Here is a 13,717-nt window from a genome sequence, read left to right as displayed (position 1 = left end):
TAATAAACGATTGTTGAATTTCTTATCTAGTAGACCAATGCCATTCACCTGAATATCGCTTACAATCGGAGATATTCCAAAATATGGATTATTCTGAAGTAAAGTTTTTATCCCAGTAGGTACAGCTTTAATAACAGTGTCATATTCCTTGCTTGAAACCTCAAAGTTGTATCTTTCCATAAATTCTCTCCGTGTAAATAGATTCCCACTAATATTAACTAATTGGCTGACAAGGACAATGTTTTTCGAGAACCATTTATGGTTAAATAACATCTTGTTTCTTTATAATATCGACCCATTGTTCCATATAAAACATTTATGAGGTGAAAAGTGGTGTTTATACAACAAAGCCCAGCACATTAAGAACATTCACAGCCTTAAGATTTTTGGTGATCTTTACACCAAGGTAGGTTAGGGTATCTTTTTCAGAGATGTTACAATCTGCTGGATTGACAGCTCCTTTCAAAACAAACATCTCACATTTGGAAAGATTTAATATCAAACCTGAGATTTTAGAGAACTGCTTCACGATATCCAATGCTAATCTAGCTTGAGACACATTTTTCAAAAAAAGTGAGGTGTCATCCGCCAGTTGGGATATCTTGATCTCTCTGGCCTGGAATGTAATGCCTTCAAATTGACTTTTATGAACTAATGAGCATAACATTTGAGATACTAACAAAAATAAAAAGGTGAAATTGGACAACCTTGTTGTATTCCTTTGTAAATGTTAACCCTCGAGGATGTTCCATGACAGAGTTTGAGAAAGCTATTGCCACCATTATACAGAGTTATAATAGCATCAACAAAAAACGACCAAATTTCAAATGCTTAAGACAATCAAAGAAAAAATTGTGACTTACTGTATCAAATGCTTTCTGAAAATCCAAAAATAGGATAACAGGGAAGTCATCTAATAGATCACAATACTCAACCAAGTCTAACACCAGCCTCAGATTATTAGATATATGGCGCCCTTTCATAAACCCTGATTGACATTCATCAATCAGATCATTTAAGCAAGACTTTAACCTTTTTGCAAAGATTAAGGCTATAATTTTGTAGTCGTTATTTGGGAGTGTGATTGGACGCCAATTATCAATACTTAGGAGATCCTTGTGTGGTTTAGGTATAAGAGTAATAACCCCTTGCTTCAGAGAGGCAGGTAGTTCTCCCTTCTTTATAGCCTCCTTAAAGGTTTCAAGTAAAAAAGGTGCTATTTCTTCAAAGAAGGTTTTGTAAAATTCAGAGGTTAATCCATCACAACCTGGAGATTTGTTCTTTTTTAACTGAGCAACCCCGTACTGGATGTCCATAATGGATAAATCTTGGCAACAAGACTGATTGAGTTCTTCACTAATCAAATTAACATTATCTATAGAATCAAGGAGATCCTTAGAGTCACTCAAATTGTTATCTAAGGAGTAAAGATTCTCATAAAATTTAGTGGTAAATTCTGATAACAACTCTCTATCCTCAGTGGTAACCCCATTCATTTTAAGTTTCCGAAGTGTGTTGAGTTCCCCTCTCCTCTTCTCCAAATTAAAAAAGTATCTACTGTTCTTTTTCACCTTTTTCAAGCCATTGTTTTCTAGATCTTATGAAAGCTCCTCTAGCCTTTTCCTCATACAATGTATCTAGTTGATTCTGTAAATCATTCAATTTAGCTTTCTCATTAAGATCAAGATGCTCAATTTCTGTGATATCGGCAATTGTCTTAGAGAGTTCAGCTACCTCACATCTCCTTCTTAAAGCAAGCCGTTTTCCATAAGTAATACAGGCTGAGCGGATTTTAAATTTCAGCAGTTCCCAATATTTCCCATATTCTGCATTAGATGTAGCTAAACTCCAGTAAACAGAAATTAGATTCTTAATCACATTTTTTTAAATCATCATGCAATAACAATGAGTTATTTAGTTTTCAGTAACCACCAGAGTATTTCTTACCATCATTACTGCATATTCTTACAGTCAACCATATGACTTTATGATCCGTCAGGACTGCAGGCAGTATTTTTACCTCTACAGTGTTGGGCACAAGACTAGAGGTTATCACCCACAAATCAATTCTTGATTGTAAGGAACAATCTCTATTACTCCATGTGTATTGTATTTCTCCAGGGTTTTTTACTCTCCATATGTCAATTAAATCCAGGCTTTGGCAGAAATTCACCAACTTGTTCACACCAATGTTAGGCCTATGAGGCAATCTATCAGTCTCATTAGAATAAACCATATTAAAATCTCCACCAACTATTATCTGACTGGATGGATATTTTCTCAGAAGATTTTTAAGAATTTCTTCAATTTCCTCTAGAAGTAAGTTATTTGGAGGACTAGAACAGTATCCATATACATTACACAACACAAATAATCTGTCCATGTGGTTGATGACCGCTACTAGGCAATGTCCATTGGAGTCCATTTGAGTAAACAAAAATTTCCCTTTGAAATTGTGTGCTAAAATTGCAACCCCAGCTGAATAATTTGTCCCGTGGGCCAAAAAAATGTCACTGCCCCACTGATTTTTCCAATAATTATAGTCCTCTTTGCATGAATGTGTTTCTTGAACGAATACAACATCTGCGTTGCAGTCCTTACAAAACAAAAAAAAAGCTTTTCTCTTCAACAGGTTACGTATCCCCCTGGCATTGATTGACATAAACTTCAAGTCCATATCTATAGAATAGAAAGAAAAATCCTATGCAATCTCAACTTTACCCTCTCTATAAAAAGTTGCTTCATATATGTATTAACAGAATTCTTAACTTGTAAAATAGTAACACCATGTTTCAAAAGTAGAACATTCAGTTTGCAGTGGGGAAGGAACTACCTTGTAAACCTACCGACAGAACAAATCAAATCACCCCGGTCGTATTTCTTTACCGTTGGCGAAAAAAGCTCTGATTCCCCTGTAGTATCCACCGTTTCCTTGATTTCGGGCCTGTTGTACGAGAGGCCACAATTTTGCCTTTGCTGCCTTGTCTGCTGCAGTCAAGTCCTCACCGAATCTAAGTTTTCTTTCTTTCAGAAAGGCACTTTCCTTTGCTTTCTTCCAAACTGCATCTCTCGCTGTGCGAAAAGCAAACTGGATGATGATCGATCGGCTGACGATGGCATCTCGTTTCTTCCCAATACGATGAGCGACATCCACAGCCATATCCATATATCCATCGGGAAAGTCCGGTGCCACACGGTTACAGATGTCTCTTACTAAGCGCTTCACATTCTCATCCTGGTCCTCGGGGACACCGTAAAGCCGTAGCCCCCACCTTCTCCGGTATCGCTCTGCTTCCGATAAGCGCTCTTGCATGTCTGTGATGGTCTTCTCCTGAGCAGTGCATTTCTCAGACGTAGCAGTGTTTGCAAGTTTAAGCTCTTCGATACTCTTGTATGCATGATTCAGAGAGGTCAACTATTTTTCATTTTCTCCAGACCGTCGGCTCTTTCGTTTACAGCATCGATTATGTTGATCTGTAGTTCGCGTAAAGACAATTCTTTCTGTGTCTTTTTGGGTGCAGGACTATTGACTGCATTTTCAGAATCAACCGAATGTCCAGAATCCTCAATTTCTTCTCCTGAGGAGTCAAGTGGCGGTTTTTCTCCAACGTATGAGTGCTCAGCTAGCAACTGCCTTCTCCTCCCTTTGCTCTTTCGCACATTTTTTCCTTCCATTTCTCAAAGTTATGAATCAAATTATCGGTCAACTAAGTGTTGTTCTCTATTGTGTTTACTATAAGCCAAGTTCCGTTACATTTAAGTAAGTTTGAGAGGGATAAAAGTTAAGGTTACTCGGAGCAAGCTGAAATCTCGTCTACACTCGCCGCCATCTTCCAGCGCCTCCTCCTACTTTCATTACGCCATACGCCTTCTTCTCCCTACTGAACTAACAAATGTAGTGTTTGTAATGCAAGATGGGGGAGAGCCTGTTTCTCGTCAGAGATTGCATTTATTTTGATAGACTGCAAAATATCACCATTCGAGACAGGATAAATATATTGTTTCAGGTGATAATAAAACATGTTTCGATTACTTCGTTTTTTCCCAACATGTTTCTCTAACATTATTACAAGTCAAGCTAGCTCGCACTGCAGAGCAGCTCGCTAGCTAGCTGAAAGCTAGGCTAGGTTGAAGATACTATTGTAGCTAGCGACCTCCACTTAAAAAAACTTTATTACCATCACAATAAAATTAAACAGTAGGCAACAGTCATTTAATATAATTGTCTTACCAGCCAATGTGTATTATTTAACATTACTATTCTAATTGGCTTAACAGCCAATGTGTAGTTTTTGTTGTACTTTTACCCCCTTTTCTCCTCAATTTCGTGGTATCCAATTGGCAGTTACAGTCTTGGCCCATCGCTGCAACTCCCCTACTGACTCGAGAGAGGTGAAGGTAGAGCGCCATCCCTCCTCTGAAACTCGACCCTGCTAAGCCACTGCTTCTCGCTTAACCCAGAAGCCAGATGCACCAATGTGTCGGAGGAAACACCATCCAGCTAAAAACCAAAGTCAGCTTGCAGGCACCCGGCCTTCCACAAGGAGTCGGTAGAGCGCGATGGGACAAAGAAATCCCGGCTGGCCAAACCCTCCACTAACCCAGACAATGCTGGGCCAATTGTGCGTCCCATGGGTGTCTCGGTCACGGCCGGCTGTGACACAGCCTGGGATCGAACCCGGGTCTGTAGAGATGCCTCAAGCACTGCGATGCAGTGCCTTAGACCACTGTGCCACTCGGGAGGCCCCAATGTGTATTATTTAACATTACTATTAAAATAGTACTCACTCAAATGGGTAATTGTTAACAAGTTGCTAGCTGTCCCATAAAGCCATCACCGAAAACCACATATTTTCATCTTCTCTGTTTTGGTTACATCCTGTTGTTCGACTGACGTTTCGCAACGGAACCTTGAACCACAAGGGGGCGTTGTGTTTTCACGCCGTTGTGAACGAGGCGTAACTGCTGCTGCTCTTTGACTTTCTGGCTGTTCTGCCCTCTCCACCTCAACCTGCTCCCTTTTTTTGGGCTGGTGCTTACTTGCAGGTTAACCTCTCGACAATGCAACAATAGAACAAGTATGTAGCTAATTGAATAAAAATAGTAATACAAATAAAAGCTTAATGAAATATATATATATATATTTTTACAAATAGTTACATATGGAATGCATGGAAATAAGACATGAGCCAAACATGTTTGCTTTAAGAATGGAAAAGGTTATAAGACTATGATTAATTTAAATTTGTCAGTTCTGCCACCTCAACATTGCTAATTTTAAACAAGGTGAATTATGTTTCAGTAAAGTTCAGCATCTGTCCACAGGGGGGCACCGTGCCACTGTCAGAAGATAAGTGCTTCAGTCAGAAAAATGTTCTCTCTTCTCGGTCTCAGCTAGCTCTTACAGAAGAAGTTCTGAATATCCATATTTTCTCTGTGCTTGCTGCAGATTCTGCCTGAGTGATGACATTGACATCTAACTGGTGCTTTAGGGGTGGGGTCAAGGGATGTGAGCGGTCCGCTGCGTTGTGAAATCTATACCAATCACAGCAGGCACTGTGTCACTCCAGGGGCTTTCTTGCAGCGCTTGCACCGTTTCTGCCTTCCACCCCACTGCGCCACTGGTCGTACAGCCCCAGCCTTCACGCTGCTTCCACTTCAAGCCGCAGCCCATGCCACTGCAGCCGATGCCGCACCAGCCCCCGCCAGGCTATGGAGGTAAACATGAACCCTTCTCCTGCCACCCCTCCTCACCCACACACAGCCTCACCCGTTCAAGGTCACTTCCACCACCCCTTGTCCTGGGAGACTATCGCCCTGTAGCACTCACTTCCGTCATCATGAAGTGCTTTGAGAGACTAGTCAAGGACCATATCACCTCCACCCTACCTGACACCCTAAACCCACTCCAATTTGCTTACCGCCCCAATAGGTCCACAGACGACGCAATCGCAATCACACTGCACACTGCCCTAACCCATCAGGACAAGAGGAATACCTATGTAAGAATGCTGTTCATCGACTACAGCTCAGCATTTAACACCATAGTACCCTCCAAACTCGTCATTAACTTCGAGATCCTGGGTCTCGACCCTGCCCTGTGCAACTGGGTCCTGGACTTCCTGACGGGCCGCCCCCAGGTGGTGAGGGTAGGTAACAACATCTCCACCTCGCTGATCCTCAACACTGGGGCCCCACAAGGGTGCGTTCTCAGCCCTCTCCTGTACTCCCTGTTCACCCATGACTGTAGTTTGCAGACAACACTACAGTGGTAGGCTTGATTACCAACAACGACGAGACGACCTACAGGGAGGAGGTGAGGGCCCTCGGAGTGTGGTGTCAGGAAAATAACCTCACATTCAATGTCAACAAAACAAAGAAAATGATCGTGGACTTCAGGAATCAGCAGAGGGAGCATCCCCCTATCCACATCGACGGGACAGTAGTGGAGAAGGTGGAAAGTTTTAAGTTCCTCACCGTACACATCATGGACAAACTGAAATGGTCCTCCCACACAGACAGCGTGGAGAAGAAGGCACAGCAGCGCCTCTTCAACCTCAGGAGGCTGAAGAAATTTGGCTTGTCACCAAAAACGATCACAAACTTTTACAGATGCACAATCGAGAGCATCCTGTCAGGCTGCATCACCGCCTGGTACGGCAACTCCTCCGCCCACAACCGTAAGGCTCTCCAGAGGGTAGTGAGGTCTGCACAACGCATCACCGGGGGCAAACTACCTGCCCTCCAGGACACCTGCACCACCCGATGTCACAGGAAGGCCAAAAAGATCATCAAGGACAACAACCACCCGAGCCACTGCCTGTTCACCCCGCTATCATCCAGAAGGCGAGGTCAGTACAGGTGCATCAAAGCGGGGACCAAGAGACTGAAAAACAGCTTCTATCCCAAGGCCAACAGACTGTTAAACAGCCATCACTAACATTAAGTGGCTGCTGCCTGTAATTTTAAATGGATTTTTATTGGGATTTCATGTAATGGACATACACAAAATAGACCAAACTGGTGAAGTGAAATGAAAAAAATTATGTTTAAAAGAAAATGGACAAAAAATAGAACGGAAAAGTGGTGCATATGTATTCACCCCCTTTGCTATGAAGCTCCTAAATAAGATCTGGTGCAACCAATTACCTTCAGAAGTCACATAATTAGTTAAATAAAGTCCACCTGTGTGCAATCTAAGTGTCACATGATCTCAGTATATATACACCTGTTCCGAATGGCCCCAGAGTCTGCAACACCCTTAAGCAAGGGGTATCATGAAGACCAAGGAGCTCTCCAAACAGGTCAGGGACAAAGTTGTGGAGAAGTACAGATCAGGGTTGGGTTATAAACAAATATCCAAAACTTTGAAAAACCTACAGAGCACCATTAAATCCATTGTTAAAAAATGAAAAGAATATGGCACCACAACAAACCTGCCAAGAGAGGGCCGCCCACCAAAACTCACGGATCAGGCTAGTAGGGCATTAATATTACGAATTTTGTATTTTGAATTTCGCGCTCTGCAATTTCACCGGATGTTGTCGAGGTGGGGAGCTAGTGGCACGCCTAGCCCAAAGAGGTTTTAATCAGAAAGGCAACAAAGAGACCAAAGATAACCCTGAAGGAGCTGCAAAGCTCCACAGCGGAGATTGTAGTATCTGTCCATAGGACCACTTTAAGCCATACATTACACAGTTGGGCTTTACAGAAGAGTGGCCATAAAAAGGTAATTGCTTAAAGAAAAAAATAAGCAAACATGTTTGGTGTTCGCCAAAACGCATGTGGGAGCTTTTTGGCCATCAAGGAAAACGCTATGTCTAGCGCAAATCCAACACCTCTCATCACCCCGAGAACACTATCCCCACAGTGAAGCATGGTGGTGGCAGCATCATGATTTGGGGATGTCATTCAACAGTAGGGACTGAGAAACTGGCCAGAATTGAAGGAATGATGGATGGAGCTAAATACAGGGAATTTTGTTAGGGGAAACCTGTTTCAGTCTTCCAGAGATTTGAGACTGGGACGGAGGTTCACCTTCCAGCAGTACAATGACCCAAAGCATACTGCTAAAGCAACACTCGAGTGGTTTAAGGGGAAACATTTAAATGTCTTGGAATAGCCTAGTCAAAGTTCAGACCTTAATCCAATTGAGAATCTGTGATTGCTGTACACCAGCGGAGCCCATCCAACTTGAAGGAGCTGGAGCAGTTTTGCCTTGAAGAATGGGGAAAAATCCCAGTGGCTAGATGTGCCAAGCTTACAGAGACATACCCCAAGAGACTTGCAGCTGTAATTGCTGCAAAACATGGCTCTACAAAGTATTGACTTTGGGGGGGTGAATACTTATGCATGCTCAAGTTTTCAGTTTTTTTGTCTTATTTCTTGTTTGTTACACAATAAAAAATATTTTGCATCTTCAAAGTGGTAGGCATGTTGTGTAAGTCAAATGATACAAACCCCCCAAAAATCTATTTTAATTCCAGGTTGTAAGGCAACAATATATGAAAAATGCCAATAGGGGTGAATACTTTCGGACGCCACTGTAAGTCACTTTGGATAAGCGCATCTGCTAAATTACTAAAATGTAAGCTTTTGTTGTGTAAACATTTGTGGTGCTTTTGTTGTTTGGAATAATTATGCTTCGAGAGAATGACGTAGCAAAGTGCACAAAAGAAAAGACAAGAACAATTTTGAATTCATAATCAAATTTTATTTGTCACATGCTTCATAAACAACAGGTGTGAACTAACAGTGAAATGCTTACTTACGAGCCCTTCCCAACAATGCAGAGAAAGAAAATACAGAAATAATAGAAAAGTAAAACATAATAATAAAAGTAATTCACGACTGTGTTGGTGTGTTTGGACCATGATAGATTTTTTTATTTAACCTTTATTTAACTATGCAAGTGAGTTAAGAACATATTCTTACTTACAATGACAGCCTACCGGGGAACAGTGGGTTAACTGCCTTGTTCAGGGGCAGAACTACAGATTTTTACCTTGTCAGCTCAGGGATTCAATCCAGCAACCTTTCGGTTACTGGCCCAATGCTCTAACCACTAGGCTACCTGCCGCCAATAGATCCTTAGTGATGTGGACACCGAGGAACTTGAAGCTCTCGACCCACTACAGCCCCGTCAATGTGAATGGGTGCGTGCTCGGCCCTCCGTTTCCTGTAGTCCACAATCAGCTCCTTTGTCTTGCCCACATTGAGGGAGAGGTTTTTGTCCTGGCACCACACTGCCAGGTCTCTGATCTCCTCCCTTAAAGGCTGTCTCATTGTCGTCGGTGATCAGGCCTAGCACCATCGTGTTGTCGACAAACTAAATGATGATGTTGGAGTCGTGCACGGCCAGGCATTGTGGGTGAACAGAGAGTAGGGGTGCTTAGGAGGGGACTAAGCACTCATCCCAGAGGGGCCCCCGTGTTGATGGTTAGTGTGGCGGGTGTGTTGTTGCCTACCCTCACTACCTGGGGGCGTCCCGTCACGAAGTCCAGGATGTAGTTGCAGAGGGAGGTCTTCAGTCCATGGTTCAGTCCCAGGGTCCTTAGCTTAGTGATGAGCTTGGAGGGCACTATGGTGTGGAACGCTGAGCTGTAGCCAATGAAAAGCATTATGTACTGTTGCTGTTCCTTTTGTCCAAGTGGAAAATGCAGTGGAGTGCACTAGAGATTGTGTCATCTGTGGATCTGTTGGGGCTGTATGCAAATTGGAGTGGGTACAGGTTGTCTGGGATGATGATGTTGATGTGAGCCATGAACAGGCTTTCAAAGCATTTTTAGCTACAGATGTGAGTACTACAGGATGATAGTCATTTAGACAGGTTACCTTGGCATTCTTGAGCACAGGGAATTTGAATTGAGACTTGAATAATTGTATTTAAAACATATTCTGGTTATTTGTCCTAATTTGTTTTCAACTCTATTTATTAGGAAAGTTAGAAGCCTAAAAACAAGTTTAAATATAGGTGTACTGTGTTCATGTCTAGTTGTTTTAAAATGTGTTTTATTTGTATGTAAAAATCTGGGCTGGACTGGAAAGTTTCACTTGAACAACCCTCTAAGTCGTAATATCAAGTGGAAAACCACTTATACCTTTTCAACCAAAACATGACAACAAATCCAATTTTGACAATTACAAACATATCAATTTGGATAATGTAGCTAGTTTTACCATACTGTCAATGTTAAGCAAACTAGATAACTTTATTATGAGCAACGTTAGCTAGCAAACAAGCTAGCAAAAATCTTATTGTTTTAAGAATTGGTCTGAATTCAAATGCACTTGAACACAATCATGTCAGACTTACGACTTCCCACGAGCACATGAATGCCCCATCATTCAAATGTTTCATAGGTTATGCATGATCATTATGACAGACAATTTATAGACGGTCCATAATGTAAGACGTTAATTCTTTTCAACGCATGGTTAGATTTCCAACAGTTCATATTTTCAATATCCTTATTAATAAACAATTTCTCAAAAAAATTGTTTTCTAGAACACTGCTCAGGCCAGGAGATCCAGCCTGTGTTTGCGCTGGTGCCACTTCAGATGGTTCAGTTGTTTGAAGCTGAGTCCACACACAGCGCAGCAGTACGGTCTCTCCCCAGTATGTGTGCGCTGGTGCACCTTCAAATTGTCCGCCCGAGCAAAGCTCTTGTCACACATAGTGCAGCGGTGGGGTTTCTCCTGCGTGTGAATGCGCCGGTGCAGCTTGAGGTTCCAGAGTCGACTGAATTTGTTCCCACAGATGGAGCAGCAGTAGGGCTTGTCTGTCATCTGGCTGCACTTGTGCCTTTTCAGGTCAGAGAAGGAGGTGAAGCCCTTGGAGCAGTGGCTGCAGAGGTGGAGTCCCTCTGCCTGGTGGACCCGCTGGTGGACCTTGAGGTTGCAGGCCTGGGTGAAGGTCTTACCACACTGGGTGCAGGAGTACGGAGGCCCAGATTCTGACTCTGAGACTCTACCCATTTTGTGTGTCTGCTTGTGGGCTTCAAGGGAGCCAGAGTGTGAGAATGTCATGGTGCATTGATTGCAGGCGTGACGCTTCCCCCCACCTCCCATTACTCCTCCTTCTGTTACCTGCCCTTGTGAACAACCTCTGAGGTTTAGAGAGTGTCCAAAGTTGTCAGGGGCACAATACAGGCTCTCTGTGTTGTTGTGGGCTGAGCTTCCAGAGTGGATGGAGGTTAGCCCCCTGTGGCCGGCTCTGCTACCTGACTCTGAGACACCGTGTTCAGGGTACAAGACACTAGAGTCCTGCAGGTACCCCTCCTCGTTGATCAACAGGCAGTTCCGGACACCCACCTCTGGGTGGGGGGATGGCGTTGGCGACCCAACTTGCTCCCTCCGGCTCCGATGGGGGCCAGTCATGTGGGAGCGATGGTGATGGTCTCCCCCTTCAGACCCCCCCAGGTCCACCTGGTAGTGACCCACAGCTCCGTAGCTCAGCCCCCCCAGATGAGACGGAGAACCAGGAAGCCTATCCAGCCCTTCCACGTCTAGACAATGGCCTCTTCCACCACCAGCAACGCCGTAACCAGACTTCTCAAAGCCACCCCCCAGTTCCTCCATGCTGTAACGGGGTTGGAAGAGAGGTTGGCTGGGGTCCGCTGGGTTTTCCTCTGGGCCTGGTGGTTCAGGCCCCTGGTCTAGACCGGATCCCCAGTCAGCCTGGCACTGCTGCAGCTCCTGCTCACTGAAACTCTTACTGGGCCCCGAGACGTCTGAACCATCGGCCCCTGAAAACACAGGGGACATGAGGCATTAGAAGCATTAATATTTAAGACATTAGAACTAGTAGAAACAGTAGTAGAGTAACTGTAATGTTAAATCTGTACTTACAGCTTCAAGTTGACTTTACATGTGTAATAATGAATACATTTGGAATGACACAGCATATTATAAGTTACTCTTCTTATCATTCTCTTAAACCTAAAGGTAGGCAATTGTCTATGTTATGTTTGTTGTAAACAACTCACCGTCCAGGCAGACGTCCCATCTCTCCCGTAGCTCAGTGTTGTGGAGAGGCTCCTCTTTCAGCAGGCTGTCCAGCTTCTGACCTGCGACCTCTGTGGACTGCCAGACGAAATGAATGAGTTGATTCTGACTAAATGATGGATAAACTGACAGTGACTGAATAGAGCTGACATGATTGTTCTCTATTCAGAATTCTCTTCTGGGACCCCCAGACATCTCACAACTTTGTCGTAGCCCTGAACTAGCATACTTGATTCAAGTAGTTAAGGGCTTGATGATTCGTTGACAATTTTAATCAAGTGTTTAAGTTCTGGAACAGTTCAAATATGAGGAGAGGTTGGACAAAGGCTGCCCTATTATTCCTGACAGACTATCTGTTCTAATATGTTTTCTGAAATATATTTATACCTGAATGTCCTGTAACACTGCACCCTCCACCCTTCACAGGTGTTTAGTCCCCAAGATACCTCAGAGATTCTCCTAAGGCTGGTGGCCTCTGCCTCCAGATCATGGAAGGCTGTTTCTCCGGCCACGCCCCCACAGCTGCTCCACTCCTCCCCTGGTACCTTCTCCTGCTTCAGACAACGCCCCCTCTCCGCACCTTGCCACAGGTAAACAAAGAGAACATTTTATTTACGTAAAAGGAAAGGCGAAAGCAACATTGTGGATGCTGTGAAGTCTTTTTTGCATCAGTGCAGATGAAGGAAAGGAGGCCTCTTATTGAGATACCACTAATTCCAATACTGCCTCTTCACCAAAGTATGAAAGGTACAGATTACATCAGTCACACTTCAGAGTGATTCCTCCATATTGTCTTTAGATGTGTCTCTCCTCACCTGTCTGTGAGTTTCCAGAGCTTCCACCTTCCTCATCAGCTCTCCCACAGTCTGCACACTTCCCCCTCTGGCCTCCCTCTCTGTCCCTCTCCCTTCCTCTGTTCTCCGACTGCTGTAGCCTCTTCTTCAGCGACTCGACCTGCTCACGGCTCCGGGACACCTCCTCCAGGAAGCCGTCCTCCACCAGCCTGGTGATCTCGTATATGGCTGACTTTAGGACCGTCTCCATGACTCCAGAGAGCTGGGCCTGGAATGTGAGGACTAGGTTCTCCGACATACTGCTTGTGTGTCTTTTTCACAGATCAGTTCACAGTGGGATCTGCACCAAGCATCTGTGCATGTGGGAGCAAGTCAGGACTGTGTGTGTGAGATCCTAAAGTGAATCTCTTCAGAGAGCCCTATTATTCAGAATAAGTGGGTAGAAATATGCCATGTCCATCACTGACACATCGCGTATCTGTTTCTCTGTCCAACAAGAGTGACAGCTCCTCCCAGCTCGCTAACAACCAAGTGGCGAAGACAGTCCAGCGTAAAAGAGTGCAACAAAGGTTCAACAAGACGGTCAAATTGCAAGGTTCACAATGTAACAGTTGTCTGGGGTCGTATCCAGCTTGCTAAAGAAAATAGCTAGATAGCTAACATGCTACTACTAGCCGTGTTGCTAGTCAATAATGGGATATTTTGCACCATATTGTTGATGCAAATCGTTATTACCAAAAGGCTGAAATCACTTGCTGAGCATGGGGGTTGGTCGTTTTTTCCCAGATAATATACGGTCTGGTGGGCGGGATGAATCGCTTCCGTGTCGATTTCCTGTAAATAATTTCCACGATAAATAGCCTACTAATCATCCGAATATCCGAATTTTATAATAATAGCAATATTATATTTTGAA

General features: G+C 43.7%; 1 protein-coding gene across 1 annotated transcript; it reads right to left on the bottom strand.

The window, feature by feature from the left end:
• Positions 1-9,991: 9,991 nt before the first annotated feature.
• On the bottom strand, positions 9,992-13,624 carry LOC115202429 (zinc finger protein 768-like). The gene is made up of 4 exons (XM_029766564.1): positions 12,823-13,624; positions 12,454-12,587; positions 11,989-12,085; positions 9,992-11,748 (listed from the first exon to the last, which is right to left on the bottom strand). The coding sequence occupies exons 1-4, from the start codon at positions 13,097-13,099 to the stop codon at positions 10,517-10,519; spliced, it is 1,740 nt and encodes a 579-aa protein (XP_029622424.1). The 5' UTR covers positions 13,100-13,624; the 3' UTR covers positions 9,992-10,516.
• Between the last annotated feature and the right edge of the window lie 93 nt (positions 13,625-13,717).

This window comes from Salmo trutta, chromosome 11, assembly GCF_901001165.1.
Source record: "Salmo trutta chromosome 11, fSalTru1.1, whole genome shotgun sequence".
Classification (NCBI taxonomy): domain Eukaryota; kingdom Metazoa; phylum Chordata; class Actinopteri; order Salmoniformes; family Salmonidae; genus Salmo; species Salmo trutta.
The sequence above is the reverse complement of the archived record's forward strand: the minus strand, read 5'-3'. Positions and strand labels throughout refer to the sequence as shown.